Source organism: Plecotus auritus (assembly GCF_963455305.1).
Source record: "Plecotus auritus genome assembly, chromosome: 10".
NCBI classification, from domain to species: domain Eukaryota; kingdom Metazoa; phylum Chordata; class Mammalia; order Chiroptera; family Vespertilionidae; genus Plecotus; species Plecotus auritus.
In genome coordinates, this window is record NC_137785.1 from 34765706 (window position 1) to 34784691 (window position 18986).

The following is an 18986-nucleotide window of genomic DNA, read 5'->3' on the forward strand; positions in this document are numbered from 1 at the left end:
GAAAGAAAAGGCTTCCCTCCTTTTCTTTCTGCTTTAATCTCAAATGGCCTTTTCCTTAGTGCCATCCAGTAATGAAGTACTAGCTACAACTTGTTGAAGCTCTTTCCTTTACTCTGAGGGTCTCCTCAACATCTAACACACCTGCTGTTTTGGATTCAAGTCATCAGCATGCTATGATCAGGGAAATAGAACCTGCCTCCACTGTCTAACCCCCAAAACTAAGGGGAAAATGCTGGGTTTTCTGATTCAAAAATCAATTTTTTCTATTACATCAATGCCTCATATTAATGTAAAATTTACATTCATTTTTGTGCCAGGTGCTTTCCTTCCTATATAGTCTTTAGGTGAGGATGATGGGAGACAAGAAGGAAGAGGACAAGGACAGACTCTTCTGTCTGAAGGCCTCCAGAGGGTGAGCACCACTTGATTCTGTTTTTTTTTTTAATATATATATTTTAAAATTATTATTGATTTTAGAGAGAGAGGAAGGGAGAGGGAAAGAGAAAAAATTGATCGGCTTCCTCCTGCATGCTCCCTTCTGGGGATGGAGCCTGAAATCTGGGCATGTGCCCTGACTAAAAATCAAACTGTTGACCTTTCAGTGAATGGGACAATGCCCAACTAACTGATCACTGGCCAGGGCTTCTGGTAAGTTTTCTCGACTCTTTGGAGTATGTAAGTATCTGGTATCCATGGCTACATTTCTGGAAAAGCAACATTTGAAGAAAAGGGACATATCACAGAGCTTGTAGGATATGAGAACTTGATCTTTATTCCACATATAGAAGCTGGCTTCTGGAGCTGGGTAGGGAAAGGGCTTTGGCCTGGCCCTACCTCTGTATGGGTCCTAGGAATAAAGGTCTAGATCTGGTAGCAAGACCTTTCTCCAGGTGGGAATGAAAAGTCCTGATGTCCAGTCAGTCCCAAATTAGGGGGTAGGAGCCACAATGTGGGACAATTCATTGGTGAGGTGAATATCAGCTTGGGGCAGGCTCTTCCAGGCAAGTTCTAAAATGCCATAATGCGCAATGCCCATTGGAATCATGGTATGCACGTTGTTCTGTCCTGAGAGAGACACCACTTCCTGGAACTCTAGAGGACCTCTAGGGATGTGAGAGCGACCACAAAACAGGTGGTAGAACAATCGCTCCCCGGGAACCAGCTCCATGGCCTTTAGGGCCTCTTTGTAGATGATCTTATGGGATTGGGGTTCCTCTCTCAATAGCAGCTCTTGTAGCAATCTCTGGATTCCGGGCGACTTAAATTGGTACAGGTCCATGAGGTGGTAGAACTGTTCTGTCCAAGCAGCATTGTCTTCTGCATATCGCTCCTGCAACATCCGTAAAACATGGTAGAGTGCCACAAATGTCTCCCATAGAGGCATTTCTTCCTGTTTTTTAGAGCTGGGCTGTGTTGTCTTCTCCATCTTGGGCAATCTGGGAAACCTGCCTTTATCCTTAAAAGCCCATAAGTCCTTTTGAAACATCAGTGCTAGCATTTGTTTTTCTACAGAGGCATGGGCACCTGTGACAATGTCTCTTGTAGCAGGATAAACATGTTGCCTCTCCATCTCCTTAAGGGCACTGAATATCTGCTCTGCCCGTGCACTCCTATAAGGCTCTGCTAGAAGTTGCCTATTTATAGCCTTTGGGTCTGGAATCCTTTTGTTAGCTAATGAGGAAAAAGCCAACGGTTTTAGATGGCTTTCCTTTTCCTTCCTTTTTATAGGAGGGATCACTTTCAAGTATTTAGGACCCATGATCTTCTTACTGGGTTTTGAGATACATGTGCTTTGTGATTCCAGAACCTGCCTGTGACGGTAAATGATAGCTTCAAGTTTGGCTAGATGCATCCATTCTAAGGTTCCCTTTGAGATAAGGTCTTTGACAAGCTGACACAATCTGTGGAAACTATCTCTGGAAAGCTGTTTTCCTGCCTCTATCCGTTCTAGGACATGGTGGATCCACTCTATATCTGAGAGGCTTACATCTGCAAATATTTCCTCAGCTGGGATTTGGGGCACAGGTAATTGTACCTTAGTTTGTCCCATCAGAGATGGATGACGCTTCGAAAGCCACTGCCACCGATCCCCTAGTGGTTTGCCTTGGAGTTTCTGTTCTTTTTTGCTCTTCCTCAATATGTGGGATAAATATGGGGTCTTGAAATCTGGCTCTCGGGACTCCAAAACTGTATCCAAAACTTGTAGAGGAATGGGCTGATATTTCTTCAATAGCTCGCATTGCTTATCCATAAACTTTGTCTCTGGGAATATCCTGGGTGTCTCAAGTACTGCGGCCTTATCTATCCAGGATATTTGTTTCTTAGACTCTGGCACTGGTATAGTCTTTTCCCTCCCCAGAGCTATTGAGATCAGTTTCTTGGAAGGGATCTTTGGAATTTCCAGGTTTATATCCCTGCCTTTGACCTCAGGGATTCTTTTTCTAATAGAAGGGACTGTTTCTCTTCTTTCTAGATCCTTTTCTCTTTTTTCTTGTGACTTAAATAATTTTTCTTCTTTAAAGATCTCTTTTTCCTTGTCTATGTCTTCTTCCAATGAACTTCGCGCCTCTTCCTCTTCTTTCTCACTCAAACTTTCTAGCTCTTCCTTAATCATGCTTTCATCCTTCTCAAACACTTCTTCCTTCTCCTCCTCTGCTGCCACTGCTGCTGCCTTCTTCTTCTTCTTTTTCTTTGTCTTCTTCTTCTCCTCCTCTTCCTCCACCTCTTTTTTGTCCTCCATCTTCTTCTCTTCCTCCACCTCCTCTTCTTCTTCCTCCTCCTCTTCTTCTTCCTCCTCCTCTTCTTCTTCCTCCTCCTCCTCTTCTTCCTCCTCCTCTTCCACTTCTTCTTCCTCCTCCCTTTCATTATCCTCTTCCTTCTCCTTCTCCCTTTCATTATCCTCTTCCTTCTCCTCCTCCTCCTCCTCAGACAAACTCTCTCGCTCTACTTCATCTAACAGGCTTTCCATTTTTCCAGAAAAGCTCTCTTCACTTTCTACCTCATCCCCCTGACTGGGAAATTTTTCCTGTGGCATTTCAACTCTCTTTAGTGCTTTTTTCTTACTTTGCTTTTGTTTAAGAAATGTCATTTCTTCTTCTTCTTCTGTTGTTCCTGACTCCTCTTCTCCCTTCATGATATGTCTCTGTTGCCTGGACAGTCTGTTTTCCTCCTCAGTTATTTTTTGCTCTTTCTTTATCATTCTTCTCATTTCCTTGGCCAGTTTTCTCTGTTTCCTAGCCAGTTTCTCCTCATCTTTGGTCATCTCTGATTGTTCCTCAGAAATATCCAACTTTCTGGCATCAAGTTCTTTTTGTTCTTTGCTCAAAATTCTTTCCTGATCCAAGAATGACCTTGTTATCTGTGTCATCTGTGTTTCTTCCTGGGTTAGTACCCTTTCTTTTTTGATAAGGTTTTGAAATACATTTAAGATTGTTTTGCTCATTTTTGATAGTTTCTTGGAAATGTTTCCTTTAGTCAGCTTCGTTATTACTTTGGTTAGCTTCCTTTCTTCCTGGGCATAAACTCTTTCTCCTCTGGCAAATTCTAATTTTTCTTTGGCAATGTTACTTTGTTTTGTGGCCAATATCCTATCTTCATATGTCAGTATCTTCTCCTCTAGTGACAATTTCCTTTTAAGTAGTTCTAGTTCATTCTTATTCAGTTTCCTCTGTGTTGAGGTTTCTTGAATCTCTCCCTCTGAGAGAGTTTCCTTTTCTTCAGCCAGTCTCATCTTCTCCTGGGCCAGTTTCTTCATTTCCATGCCCAATGTCTTTTCTTTCTTAGTAATATCATCTTCTTTACTGAGCAGGTTCAGTTTTTGAAGTACTGCCCTCTTCTCCATAGTGAATTTCATTTTGTCCTGGGTTAGCTTATGCTGTTTCTCAGCCAGGTTTTCCTCTACTTGGGCCAGTTTTTTCTCTACGTCAGCCAGTTTCTCCCTCTTCTGGAAAATTTCCTCCTTTTCCTTCACCAGTGTCTCCTCTACCTGAAACAATTTTTCCTTGTACATGTCCAGTTTCTCCTTTACTTGCAGTAGTTTATTTTTGTTCTCGGAAAGGTTTTCTTTAAGCTGGTGCCAGTTCTCTTTCCTATGAATCAATCTTACCTTCTCCTGACCCAGCTTCTTCTTCTCCTGATCCAGAGTCTTCTTCCTCTGGGCTAGTATTTTCTTCTTATTTGCAAGTTCCACTTTGTTCTGGATCAAAATTTCCCTTTCCTGGGCCAGTTTTTCCTTATTCTCCATCAACTGCTCCCTTTTCTGGGCAAGCCTTTCTTCTTCCTCAGGCAGAAATTCTTTTTCCTCAGCCAGTTTAGTCTCTTCCTGGATCAGCAGCTCTTCTTCCTGGACCAGTTTTTTCTCTTCCATAGCCAGTTTATCCTCTTTCCAGGCCAGTGTCTTCTCCTCTTGAGCCAGTCTCTCCTCTTCCTTAGCTAATTCCTCCTCTTCCTGATTTAGTTGCTCTTCTTTCCAAGCCAGTTCCTCCTCTTCCCATGTCATCTCCTCCAATTCCTGGGCTAGTTCCTTTTCCTGCCATGCCATATCTTGCTCCTTCTGTACCACTTCCTCCATTTTAGGGACCAATATTGCTTTAACCTCAGCTAGCTTCCCTCCTTTCTTTGCTATTTTCTCTTCTTTGCCAGCCAGTTTCTCCAATTTTTTGGCCAGTTTCGTCCTATTCTGGGCCAATTTCTCTGCTCCCTGGCTTAGCCACACTGCTCTTTGGGCCAGTTTTTCCTCTTTCTGGACAAACTTCCTCTCTGCCTGGGCCATTTTCCTGTCTCTCTGAATCAGTTTCCCGTGATCTCTGGCCAGTTTCCTCTCTTCCTGAGCTAGTTTTCCCTCTTCTTGTGCCAGCTTCTCTTCTTCTTGTGCCAGCTTCCTCTCTTCTTGGGCTCGTTTTCTTTCAGCTCGGGTTCGTTTCCTCTCAACCTGGGCCTGTTTATATTCTTCCTGGATCTGTCTCTGCTCTTCTGTCAACAGCTCTTCTTCTTCTCCTCTTTCTCCTTCTTCTCCTTCTTCTTCCCCTTCTTCTCCTTCTTCTCCTTCTTCTGCTTCTTTTTCCCACTCCTGAGACAATTCTATCTCCAGGGTCAATTCCTCTTCATCCTTGAACTTTTGCTCCCTGGACCTGTCTGACATAGTTTCCCAGACATGTGCCCCCTCATCCCATCCCAGCTTCCTCTCTTCCCCAGCCAGGTTTTCCTCATCTATAGGTAGCTTCTCTTTGTCCTCTTGTGGTTTCTCCTCTTCCTCAAGAGTCTCCCTTTCCCAAGCTTTCTTCCATTCATCCCAGGATATCCTTGTATCACCATGAGCCTGTTTCCACTCATCCCAGGATTTTTTCCAATCCTGCAAAGACAGCTTCTTCTCATCTGTAACTGGTCTTACTTCTTGCTCAACCACTTTCTCCTCTAGTTTGGCCTTCTCTCCCACTTCCAGACTCACATCCCTCTCTCTTGTGGTCATTTTCTTCTCTTTTTTATCCACTTTTATTTCCTTCTGAACTACTTTCCTCTTTTGCACAGAGGGCTTCTTAGAGGATTTCTTATCTTCTTGTTTCAGTATTAGTTTCCCCTTGATTAGGTCACCTGGTTCTAAAAAAATAACTTTCTTTTTCTTCCCCTTTTTGGGAATCACCTGGATTTCCTGTAATTCCTGTATATCCCTTGCTTCCTTTTGTACTTGACCCTGCCCCTCTGGTATTTCTTTAGTGTCTCTGCTCACCATGTCCTCTCTAATTGCTCCTTCATGAATAAAAATTGGTTTCTCCTCTGGCCAAGCTACATCCCAGTCAAGGTCCTCAAGCAGAACTTCACTTTCTTTCTTCAGCAGGGGACAGATCTTCTCAAAGAGCTCCCAGCTGGGGCGCTTATCTGCCAGCACCTTCTGAGCCATGGTTACTAACTCAGTGTTTAGAGATTCCAACATTGTTGTTTGGGAACCAGATATCCTCAGGGTCATAAGACGACATAGATCATCTCGCCAGGATGAGCCATCTCCAGGGGTAGCCCTGTGTCCAGGAGCTCCAAAGGCACCCCGCCCTATGTCTTGCACCTTCTTCACAACTGGTTCTTCCTTTACATCAGACAGTGGTTCCTCAAATATAACTTCATCTTGTTTTGTCTTTTTTTTGTGCCTCTTTATGTATTTCTGAGCTGTTTTCTTGCCTCTTTTGTCTTGTATTTTCCTTAGCATCCTCAGGGTCATTGCAATATCCTTTGAGACATCTTTCTCTGGAGGCTGTTGTTCAGCATCTTTAGAAATTTTTAGTAAACTATAAATTGGAGAACTCGAATAGGTGGCTGTATCCTCCATCTCAATTGGTGCAACTTTACTCTGATCACTTTCACCTTCTAAGGGACTTGGCTCTGTGCCAATCTCTTTCAACTTCTTTTGGGCTGCAGAGAAAATCAGGAGATATAGATAAGAAAGTATGGGAGGCTTAAATAAAATATTTTCCAATATCTAGTATGAGCTAGGAGGACTTCTATAAAAGAAATAGCAATAGAGGGGGCTGAGGCCAGTGTTCCCACCCAGGCCTTGGAGTCTTCCCGAGTTTGGGTGGATTCTTTCTAGGAAGGTTCTCTGTGAAAAGATCTTTCCACTTATCTCTAGTCCTATCTGATACCTCTTGACCCACTTTAACCCTAAACTACATTGCCTCTTGGGGACTCTGAGGCATGAACTGGATCACCTCATACATACTATGCTTTCTTCCCCCTGCCCGGCCCCGTCTGTGGCCTTTGCTGGGCTTGATGACAACTTCAGATTCGTCCGGAATTACATCAGTTTCATCGAGAATGGTTATTGTTTTAGGACTCCTTGAGACATCTAAAGAAAAAAAAGGCTTTTCATCTCCATGTGACAAGGTCAGGTTTTCATTTAATCGCTGCTCCACTTGAGTATGAAGAATTTGGAGATCTGTGGCACGCATCCCCAGCAGATTGTCCAGGCTTTCTTCACCAATCATTTCCTGCCTGTGAAAGTTAAAAGAGAAGGAGCATGCTGAATTAGGGGCAAGAGAAAATGAAAAAGAACTAATGTGGAACAAGCAGGGGGTTTAGCAAAGTGGACAACAGAGACGGTGTATGTAAAGTTAAAGGATGGTCAAGAAGAAAGGAAATGTCTAGGAAGATAAATGGCAATTAATGGAGTGATCTGTAGGGAGGCTGCAGGAATAGAAGAAATGGAAAAAGGACTGAAGAGTCAGAGGGTTGTCAAAATAGTCTAGGAATGGGGAAAGATTGTGAACAAGGAAAAAGAACAGGAAAAGCCAAGGAACAGGGATGAAGAGATAGTGAGAGAATGAAAGGGGAAAACTGGGAAGGGAGAGAAGAAAATTAGAAGCTAGTAAAGAATTGAGGAAGGCACAAAGAACTTACTGCATCCCCTGGAAAGTATCTCGATTCTGGATCAAGTTTAAGAGTGAAGTCTTAGAGTGAATTCCAGTGTCAGCCATGAGGCTCAGTGCCTTATTCCTCACTCTTTGGTCCTTGTCCATTAACCCTTGGGCCAGAGCCATGGCAAAGAGATGAGTGATAATTCCTAGACGATTCAGCCCTTCCCAGGCTAGCTCTCGGATCAGTGGATTAGAATTGGTTGTATCATCCAGCAGACGATGGGCTGTTTCAGAGCGCAGGGGTGGAGACACTTGGTAAGAAGCAAAGATTTGCCCTAGTGCACTAACACAGTATTGGTACTTCAATGGAGGAGGAGCATAAATCATAATGTTGAGGATTGTCTCAATCAAGCTGTTAATAGCTACTTCATTCATCTTTTTTCCCAGCCAACTACGGTTTGTTGGGTCTGTAAGGACACTATAAGTTATATCCTTGGACATTCTCCTTTTTATGAAGTCTTCATCTTCCTTTTCCTGTGGTTGTTCTTTTATATCATGTATAGGTCTTACCTTACTGTGCCAGAAGAATTGTTGAGACTTGTCCCATTCCAACTTCCGAATGGGTGAATGCAGGTTGCACTGTAGGTATATTGGGCTGCCCTCTGGCCAAAGACGGGCACGAATCACTGAGTTAGGGATATAGCAATCAGGAGCAAAGGGCCATTTCCGCCCATAACCAAAGTAGCATTTCAGTATCTGATAAGGGTTGAGTCCATCCCAGGCAGTCAACTGTAGTTGGGGAGGAACCACATAATGGGGATAAGGTTTCCTCAAGCGTACAGCAGTGTCCTCCTTATTCAAGGAACCAGGTCTTGGGGTAGACAGTAATATGGAGCTTCCTTGCTCATCTTCTTCTATGACATGTGGCACAGTATGGTCAAAGGCAATGGCCCGCTTATTGACAAGTTTCTCCAGACCCACTAATACTTGTTGCCCTTGTCCAAGGTAGATATATTTGGGCACAAACATGGTCTCAAAGGAGAAGAAAAAGCTTGGTATGAAAGGCTTAGGGATTTCTAGCACATCATCTGTGATGCTCATAAAGGAAAGGCGAACCAACAGGGTTGGAGGAAGTAGTTTTAAACAGGATACCAGATAAAGACTCTGGTTGAAAGTCACAAGCAGGTCACCCCGGTCATTTGCAAAGCAGAGTGGACCAAAATGCAATGATGAGTCCAGCATGGCTACAAGTCTACCGTGAAAGTTCCATATTCGGACAGAGCCATCAATACTACCTGTGACAAAAAGACTCAAGGTCAGGCATACATCAAAGGACGTAATTGCACACTGGTGCAGAGGCAATGTCTCTATAAACTTTGCCTGTGTCTCAGAGGGCAGAAAATCATGGAATTTCCAGAGACGCAGGCAGTTAGTTTCTGTGATGGCACCCACAGACTTTGGCAAGAGTATCAGGTGTTTTAGGTGACAGCTGCTGAGAATGCTAGCTAGAGGACGCAGATGTACTCTGGTCCCATTAAGCACAGCTTCTGATAGGCGTATATAGTCATCCATTCCATAAGAACAAAGCAAAGAGTTTTCTCGACCACCTAAAAGCCCTCCAGGCAGTGTAGAGAGGGCCAATACAGCCCCAAAGTGCATGAATTTCTCTATTCGGGCACAGCTGTGCTGGGAAAGAACTCTTATCATACCACTCTGGTATCCAGAAAACATTAGTCCTTCTAGACCCCGACCCAGGTGGAAATGCCCATAAGCCATACATTGTACTGAGTCCTGAGAATTTGGTGAGGTGCATAAAAGATACTTGGCTGGGCAAGGGCAGCGGGTTGTGTCAAAGACCAGCACCTCTGAGCCCCCTGTTGCTACAAAGAGCTCCTCTTTATCTGGGTCATAGGCCCAATCCACAGCCTGGTCCAGGATTGAGAAGGGCCAGGTGAGAACCAGAAGATCCCCTGTTACTGGGGACACAAAGCGTAACAAGCCATCCTCAGTAGTGCATAGGATCCGGAACCAGTTATTACCACAGCGGACCCGACGAACCTGCTCTGGAGCAGAGCCACAAACATTGAAGAGGCTATAGAAGCAGGGCAGACGGCGCAAGGAGAAAGTATGGGCAGTTTGGCAGAAGAAAGTAATGTTATCAATAAATTGGAGTCGATACAATTCCTCGCCAAGTTCTAGTTGCCGCAGCAGATTCCCAGAAGTAAGGTTCCACTCCTTAATGAAACCTTCCTTACCAGCTGTTAGCAGGGTGTGGGCTTCTGGCCGGCTGCAGATACATATCACTGATGAGGAATGGGCCTTGAAACTGTGGAAAGAGTAGCTCTGACTGAGGTTCCATACCTGGATGTACCCATTCCTGTTTCCAGCATAGAGAAAGCCCTGATCAAAACAGGTGAAGCAGCAGGTGATAGATGAGCCACTAGTGGTAGAAGTGAACCTCTTCACTTCTCCTAGCTCACTCTGGCCCTGGCGCTCAAGTACCCTCACCACAGTCTCACACAGGGCTAGGAGGGAGCCATTGGGGCCATTCAATATGATGTCCTGGACAAGTTCATCACCAGGCATGGAAACCATGTGGGCGATTTGGAGGCCCCTGCCACTTTGCTCAATGGTCCAGGTGACCACTGCCCCCAGGATACCTGACAGAAGCATCTTCATTTCTGGGTCATAGCAGAGGCAGTTGATGTTAAAGCGGCAGGGCACTATACCAAGGGGTTTGAATGACCGAAAGTGGTCCCCAAAGAGCCGCAGAAGCAAGTCACCACAGTAGGCCACAAGGATATGAAAGGAACCTGTGTGTACCATACACTGGATGGGTGGCAATCGTTCAGTCATGGAGAATGTTCTCTTCTCAACCATGTCCTCGGTTTTGCTCTTCATCCATACTACAGCCTAAAAGAGAATAAGATGGAAAGTGCCTAGAAATTACAGTAGAAAAGGAAAGGTCAGAATATTCAGCTGTTTTTTCCTAATCTCATACCAAGGAGGAATTAGAGGATTCTAGAGTAATTTTACCCCCTGGTTATGGTGGTTGTAGAAGCAGGAAGCATAGGATTCTTTCCTTGACCTTGGCCTACTTTAGGGAAACCATAAAATCTATTTAATGTGAAGACTGTAATTTGAGAAAGTATGAGGGAGAATTCCTGATCCAGGTCACTTTTTTTAAAAAAATAAGAGTTTATTTAAGCCATTATGAGGACATATGTCTGGGAGCAAAATCTCGCATGCTCTCCAGGTCACTGGGTGAGGGCTTATATGGGCAAGGCCCCTGTAGGATGGGCTAAAAAGAAGAAAGAGTAGGCGGTTTTACCTGTATTTCTTTTGTGCTTGTCACCCATGAGAGAGAGGCAAAGAAGTCGGCATCACTGAAGTAATAGCATATAAGTGGCATATTTTGAGGATGGCGAGACTCTTTGAATAGGATCTCAGACCGGTCACTCAGCACAACTACGTCATTCTTTGGGTCATCTAAATTTTGCTGGGGAGAGGCATGGAATAAAGTAAGAGAGCAGGACACAAATGCACTAAATATATTCTCACTCAAGCTACAATTGAAGCAGTTCCAAAAGTCATGCCACACCCTCAAGGATCACTTGTGTTACACCCACACATGCACAACGTATCACTTGTGGACACCTACACTTAACAAGCATGTAATAAAACCCCCAACATGAGAGAACCAAACCTCTATAGGGCCTCTATGGGCAAATTTTATGGTATGAGCACAGGGGAAACTGATGTTCTTCTCAATATGAAGTTAACTATATTTATCCTCTAACATTCTCCCTTCTATCTAAAAGGTACATATGCCATGAAAGACACATTTAACACATTAATTAGGAAAGAGCACTGCCATATACCCACATACAATGTAACAGTGTCCCAAAAGGCAGTGCAGCTTTAAGTTACTAAGGCTTAGAAGTGCACTAAATAAGATTTCTAGGACACCCTACCTGGCCTTTAAATTTGACAAAGGATGATGATATATACAAAATATATTATCCCACAGTGACAGAGCATGTGCTATTCAACATGAAATTGGGATCCTTATACACAGAGTCAACTTTAGTAAAACTGAGTTTAGCAAATGTTTTCTCTAGTACCTTCTCCTTTCTCTTTTATTTATTACTAGAGGCCCGGTGCACGAAATTTGTGCACTTGGGGGGGAGTCCCTCAGCCCAGCCTGCGCCCTCTCGCAGTCCGGGAGCCCTCGGGGGATATCCGACTGCCGTGGAGGTGGAAGAGGCTCCCTCCACTGCCACTGCGCTTGCCAGCTATGAGCCCAGCTCAGGGCTTCTGGCTGAGTGATGCTCCTGCTGTGGGAGTGCACTGACCACCAGGGGACAGCTCCTGCATTGAGCGTCTGCCCCCTGATGGTCAGTACACATCTTTGCAACCGGTAGTTCCACCATTCGGTCAATTTGCATATTAGCCTTTTATTATATAGGATTATTATTTTGTTGTTAATCCTCACCTGAGGATAATTTTTCCATTGATTTTTAGAGAGAGTGGGAGGGAGGGGGGTAGACAGAGAGAAACATTGATGTGAGAGAGACACATCGATTGGTTGCCTCCCACACATGTCCTGAACTAAACTGAATTGAATTGTATGTGCCCTTTACCAGAATCGAACCCAAGACCCTTCAGTCCGTAAGTAGGTACCCCAGCCACTGAGCCAAAACAGTTAGGGCTCCTTTCTTTTTTAGAAAAATCTCTTTTCCCAGAGGGCTAGTTCCTCTGACAAACCTCCAAAGTGTTCACCTTCCACTATCAAAATGTCCTTGCAAGCCCTGGCTGGTGTGACTCAGTTGTTAAAGTGTTGTCCCATGCACTGAGGGGTTGGATTCCGGGCCCTGTTTGGTGTATGTGCAGGAGGCAACCAATTAATGTGTCTCTCTCACATCAAGTTTTCTCTCTCTCTCCCTTCCTCCCTCCCTTCCACTCTTTCTAAAAAGTCAATGAAAAAATACCCTTGGGGAGTATTAACAGCAACAGAGCACATACTAGGTTGCAGGTTTGATTTCCAGTTGGGGTGCATACACAAGGCAACTGATTGATGTTTCTCTCTCACATCGCTTCTCTCTCTCTCTCTCTCTCTCTCTGTCTCTCTCTCTCTCTCTCCCTCCCCCCCTCAGGTGAGGATTTAAAAAAAGTGTCTTTCCAAAAGGTCCCTAGACTCATTTGGAAATTGATGGTCCACTTCCTCCTAAGGTGACAATTGTCTTTATGGTCTCCTCTGCCTGCTTCCACGAATCTATGCTCTCAGAAGTGCTCATAACTATTAAGATAGACAGAGGCCAATAACGTTTATGTCCTACATATACATTACCTTGCTTTTAAGTATGTCACTTATGAGGTATTTAAAATCCTTCCACAGGGGAATGAGTCTGGGGGCAGACATCACCTTGATTATCCCTGGTCCTGCTCAAGACCATTCCTTAAAAACCTGTGGAAATCCAGAACATGCCAGCTTAGCCACTATACTTTTTGAGGAGCTAGGAATCAGAAGGCAAGATCCATGAACTCATGTTTATTGCACACTTTTTACATGAACTATATATAGGACATATTTTCTCATTTAACCCTCACTCAAGCCCAGTAAGGTAGGTATTATTTTATTTTATAGATAAGAAAACGGAGGTTTGGAGAGAGTACATCAAAGAGTTGAGGACTGAATCTTAATTATCATAACCCAGTGGGATTTATGGGTGAGGGAAGCAGAGAGGGGCTAGAAGGGAATACCATCCCAGGCAAATAATAATTCTTTGCTGCTGGTGGTGTGCTAAGAGAACATTTTGCATGGACTAGGAGTTCCCAAAGTTCCAAAAGGCAGAGGGTATGTATTAAAGTGCAGATCCCCAGGTCCTGCTCTGAACCTACTGAAACAGAACCTTGGAGGTGGGATTCAAGGACCTTCACCTGTAACAAGCTCCCTAGATGATTCCATGGACATTCAAGTCTGACTACTGAAATAGGAAACTGAGATGTTGGGTGCCTAGGACTAAGGGTTAGCCCACATAGCACAGCTGGAGAAAGGATCCAGCCATTTTTCCCAGGCTGTTGGAATCAAGTAGCTCCCTTACATATGAATCATCTGTTCATCATCCTATTCTGCACTCCCTTATCTTTGGCCTTCATGAAAACTAACCTGTACTTTTCCCAAATGGATTGTGAATAAATCCTACTTTTAACAAGCCCCCTTTGCCAGGAAGTCTCTCATTACTCTCCTGACAATAGGCTTGTTTTCCTCATTTGTAAAATGAAAATGCCAGTGTTGCCTATTTCACAGGATTGTTGCAAAGATCAAATAATTCTTGTGAATACTTTTTAAAGTATACTCTAAAACGACAAACAATTATGATTGCTGTTTTTAGGCTGGTTTGGTTTCAGACAAGTATTTCCTTCCAATCCATAATTTGTACTTTCCTCTTGCTCTGGAAACCTGAAGTAAGTTTATAGTTTGGCCAGAAGAGGGCAATGGAGGCCATCCTTGAGCCTGCCAGATGAAGAAAACATGAACCTTCAGTTTAAAGTGGTTCCCCAGAACCAAGATGGTACCAGGCTGAATGGAAGTCCTACAACTACAGAAGTACAGAAGAAAGCACTTTAAAACTGGTAGGAGGGGTGGAGGCGCAAAACAGGCTGATCTGATACCCATATGTGCTTCTTTTTAATTGGGAGGGAGATCATCTCTGCAGAGGCCACGCATGAGGAACAAGAGGTCCCAACCCTACACCAGACCCCCAGCCCTGGGTTTCAGAGAAGTCCCCTAACTTTGGGCTGGAAAAACTAGCGGGGATTGAGGCTGAGTACATTGGAGGCTGTTGGGACCCGTGTGTTCCTTTTAAAGGGCTGGTGCATGAACTTACTAGGACTTGATCCCTCTGAGCTCCAGGACCAGGAGGCTTTGGGGGACCCAGGGACATATGGGGAGGAACTGGATTGTCTGACATCAGGGCAGGAACTTGGGGGCAGCTTTCTCCCAGATAGGGGTCCTCATAGGGGACCTGTGCTGTCACAGAGTTGACTGGCAGCATATCTGAGTTTCCCTCAGCCTAGCTCACACTGTTCACTCCACCCTGGTGATTCCCTGAGACCCTGCCCCATCCAATTTGCAGCCCCACCCAAGCTGTTAGCAGCTGCTTTTCCATAGAGTAGGTGTGCCAGAAGAGGCAGAAAGGGAGGAAGGGATAGAGAACATGTTTGAAGAAATAATGGCAGAAACTTCCCTAACCTGGTAAAGGAAAAAGTCACACAAGTTCAGGAGAACAAAGAACTCCATGAAAGAAGAACCCAAATAGACCCACACACAGACACATCATAATTAAAATGCCAAAAATTAAGGACAAAGAGAGAATCTTAAAGGCAGCAAGAGAAAAGCAAACTGTTACGTACAAAGGAGTTCTCATAAGGCTGACACCTGATTTCTCATCAGAAACAATACAGGCCACAAGATTACTATATTGAGCAAGGCTATCATTCAAAAATAGTTGGTCAAACTTCCCAGACTCCCCCATCCCCCCCCCCCCCAAAAAAAGGCTAAAAGAGTACATCACCACCAATCCGGCATTACCATAAATGCTAAAGGGACTTCTGTAATGAGAAGAATAGAGAGAGAAACCTAGGCATACAGAATTAAAATGGCAATAAATAAGTTCCTATCAATAATAACCTTAAATGTAAATGGATTAAATGCTCCCATAAAAAGACATAGGGTAGCTGAATGGATACAAAAACATGACCCAACTATATGCTGTCTACAAGAGACCCACCTCACAAAAGACACACACAGGATGAGAGTGAAGGGATAGAAAAACAAATCCATTCCATGCAAATGGAAAAGAAAAAAAGCTGGAGTAGCAATACTCATATCCAACAAAATAGAATTCAAAATGAAGGCTATCACAAGAGACAACAAAGATCACTGCATAATACTACAGGGATCAATCTGACAAGAGGATATAACCCTGGTAAACATATATACACCCAATATAAGAACACCTAAATATAAAAAACAACATCTAGAGGACTTTAAGGGAGAGATCAACAGCAATACAGTCATAGGGGATTTAACACCCCGCTAATTTCACTGGATAGATCTTCCAGACAAAAACTTAACAAGGAAACAGAGACTCTAAAGGACACACTGAATCAGATGGATTTAATTGACATTTATAGAACACTTCACCCCAAAGCTGCAGAACATACATTCTTCTCAAGTGCACATGGATCATTCACAAAGATAGACCACATGTTAAGACACAAAACAAGTCTCTACAAGTTCAAAAAGATTGAAATCATATCAAGCATCATTTTCAAATCACATTGGAATTAAGTTAAAAATTAACTACAGTAAAAACACCCAAAAACATTCAAACACATGGAGGCTAAATAGCATGTTATTAAACAATGAATGGGTTACCAACAAGATCAAGATAAAAATAAAAAACTTCCTGGAAACAAATGAAAATGAACACACAACAACCCCAAATCTCTAGGACACAGCAAAAGCAGTCCTCAGAGGGAAGTTCATAAAACTACAGGCCTATGTCAACAAACAAGAAAAATAAACAATAAACTATTTCATTCTACATCTTAAAGAACTAGAAAGAGAACAATAAGAAAAGCCCAGTGTAAGTATAAGGAAGGAAATAATAAAGATTAGAGTAGTAATAAATGGCATAGAGACTAAATAAACAATGCAAAAAAATCAATAAAACCCAAGAGCTGGGTTTTTCAAAGGATAAACAAAATTGATGAACCATTAGCCAGATTCATCAAGAAACAGAGAGAGAAGACCCAAATAAAAAAAAAAATCAGAAATGAAGGAGAGAAATAACCACTAACACCACAGAAATACAAAGGATTTGAAGCAAATACTATGAATAACTATATGCCAACAAGCTGGAAAATGTGGATGAAATGGACAAATTCCTAGAAAAATACAATCTCCCAAAACTGAATCAGGAAGAATCAGAAATCCTGACTAGGATGATAACTACTGATGAATTTGAAGCAGTAATAAAAAAAACTCCCAGCAAACAAAAGCTGGGGTCTGGATGGTTTCACAGGGAAGTTTTACAAAACATTCAAAGAACTATCACCTATCCTCCTCAAATGATTCAAAAAAATTCAAGAGAAAGGAACACTTCCAAGCTCTTTTTTATGAAGCCAGCAATATCCTAATTCCAAAACCAGATAAAGACACTATAAAGAAAGAGAATTACAAGGCAATATGCTTGATGAACATAGATGCTAAAATCCTCAACAAAATATTAGCAAATCAGATCCAGCAATATATTAAAAAGATCATACATAACGACCAAGTGGGATTTACTCCAGGTATGCAAGGCTGGTACAATATTTGCAAATCAATAAACATGATACATCAAATAAACAAACTGAAAGACAAAAATCACATGATCATATCAATAGATGCAGAAAAAGCATTCGACAAAATCCAACACCCATTTTTAAAATATATATGTTTTTAAATATATTTTAATATATTTTAAAATATATATTTCAGAGAGAGGAATGGAGAGATAGAAACACCAATGATAGAGAATCATTGAATGGCTGCCGCCTGCACGCCCCCTGCTGGGGATCAAGCCCACAACCTGGACATGTGCTCTTCAGTCTGCAGGCTAACTCTCCATCCACCAAGGCAAACCTGCCAGGGCTCCAACACCCATTTTTGGTAAAAACTCTCAGCAAAGTGGGAATACAGGGAGCATATCTCAACGTGATAAAGGTCATATATGACAAACCTACAGTGAAAATCATACTCAATGGGCAAAAACTAAAACCATTTCCCCTAAGAACAGAAACAAGACAAGGATGTCCACTTTCACCACTCTTATTCAACATAATACTGGAATTCCTAGCCACAGCGATCAGACAAGAAGAAATAAAAAGCGTCCAAATTGGAAAGGAGGAAGTAAAACTCTCATTATTCACAGAAGACATGATGTTATACATAGAAAACCCTAAAGACTCCACCAAAAAAAGAAAAAATACTAGATTTAAAAATGAGTTTGGCAAAGTTGCAGAATACAAAATCAACACCCAAAAATCAATGGCTTTTTTATACACCGATAATGACCTCACAAAAAGAAAAACTAAACAATCAACCCCTTTACCATTGCAATAAAAAAATTAAGATACCTAGGAATAAACTTTACAAAGGTGGCAAAGAAATGTCCTCAGAACACTATACAACGTTGAAAAAAGAAATAGAAGAATATATAAACAAATGGAAGAATATACCGTGTTCATAGATTGGTAGAATCAATATCATTAAAATGTCCATACTACCCAAGGCAATCTACAGATTCAATGCGATCCCTATTAAAATACCAACAGCATATTTCACAGATCTAGAACAAATACTCCAAAAATTTATATGCAACCAAAGAAGACCCCAAATAGCTGCAACAATCTTGAGAAAGAACAAAGTTGGAGGAATCACAATACCAGATTTCAAGTTATACTACAAAGCCACCATAATCAAAACAGCCTGGTACTGGCACAAGAACGGGCATTTAGACCAATGGAACAGAATATAGAACCCAGAAATCGACCCAAGCCATTATGCTCAATTAATACTTGACAAAGGAGTCAAGAGCATACAATGGAGTCAAGAGAGTCTCTTCAATAGTAAATGGTGTTGGGAAGATTGGACTGATACATACAAAAAAAAAAAATGAAGCTAGACCACCAACTTATACCATACACAATAATAAACTCAAAATGGATAAAAGACTTAAACATAAGTTGGGAAACCAGAAAAATCCTAGAAGAAACCATAAGCAGCAAAATCTCAGACATCTCTCATAGCAATATGTTTATAGATACATCTCCTAAGGCAAAGGACATGAAGGAGAAAATAAACAAATGGGACTACATCAAAATAAAAAGCTTCTGCAGAGAGAGGATCCAAGATGGCGGCATAGGTAAACACCTAAACTGCTGCCTCGCACAACAATTTCAAAATTACAACTAAAAGACAAAAAGTCTATCACCCAGAACCATGGGAAAGCTGGCTGAGTGGAAGTTCTTAAACTAGAAGAAAAGAGCATTGAGATGTACACAAGCGCTGAAAAGCTGAGGTACACAGGCGCACCTATCGGGCTGGCGGCAGGGGACTGGGAGTGCTGCTTTTTTCAACCCGAAGGGAGACAAGCTCCCGATTACTCCGAACTCCAGTTTCTGGGGAGATGCGGGAGACCCAAACTCCTACAGGGAGAAGCTGGACTGTCTGCCATCGGGTCGGAAAGTGAGGGTGGCTTGCTTGCAGGGCTGTGCGCAGGAATAATTGTTTACTGCACTTGGGCATGGGACACGGGGATGCAGTTGGAGACACAGAGCCGGCTTACTGGCAGCCATCGCTGTTTGCCACACCCTAGCCTAGTGACGCCCTGAGACCCCACCCTGCACAACCTACAAACCCACCCAAGCTCCAAGCAGCGGCTTTAGCATATGAATGGCCTGCCCTATCGCAGCTTAACCTAGCAAACTTGCAGCCCGGGTCAGACAGCTCCAAAACCTCCAAACCCCAAGCAAAGAGGAGAAAAACTGTTGTTCTCGCTGTAGCGCCTGCTGGGTGGCCTCAGACAGTAGCTG

General features: G+C 42.8%; 1 protein-coding gene across 1 annotated transcript; it reads right to left on the reverse strand.

Moving 5' to 3' along the window:
* Positions 1-928: 928 nt before the first annotated feature.
* WDR87 (WD repeat domain 87) lies at positions 929-12762 on the reverse strand (the record flags this gene model as incomplete). The annotated part of the gene is made up of 6 exons (XM_080645206.1): positions 929-2851; positions 2900-6399; positions 6707-6978; positions 7384-10253; positions 10672-10839; positions 12691-12762. The coding sequence occupies 6 exons, from the start codon at positions 12760-12762 to the stop codon at positions 929-931; spliced, it is 8805 nt and encodes a 2934-aa protein (XP_080501332.1).
* Positions 12763-18986: the final 6224 nt, after the last annotated feature.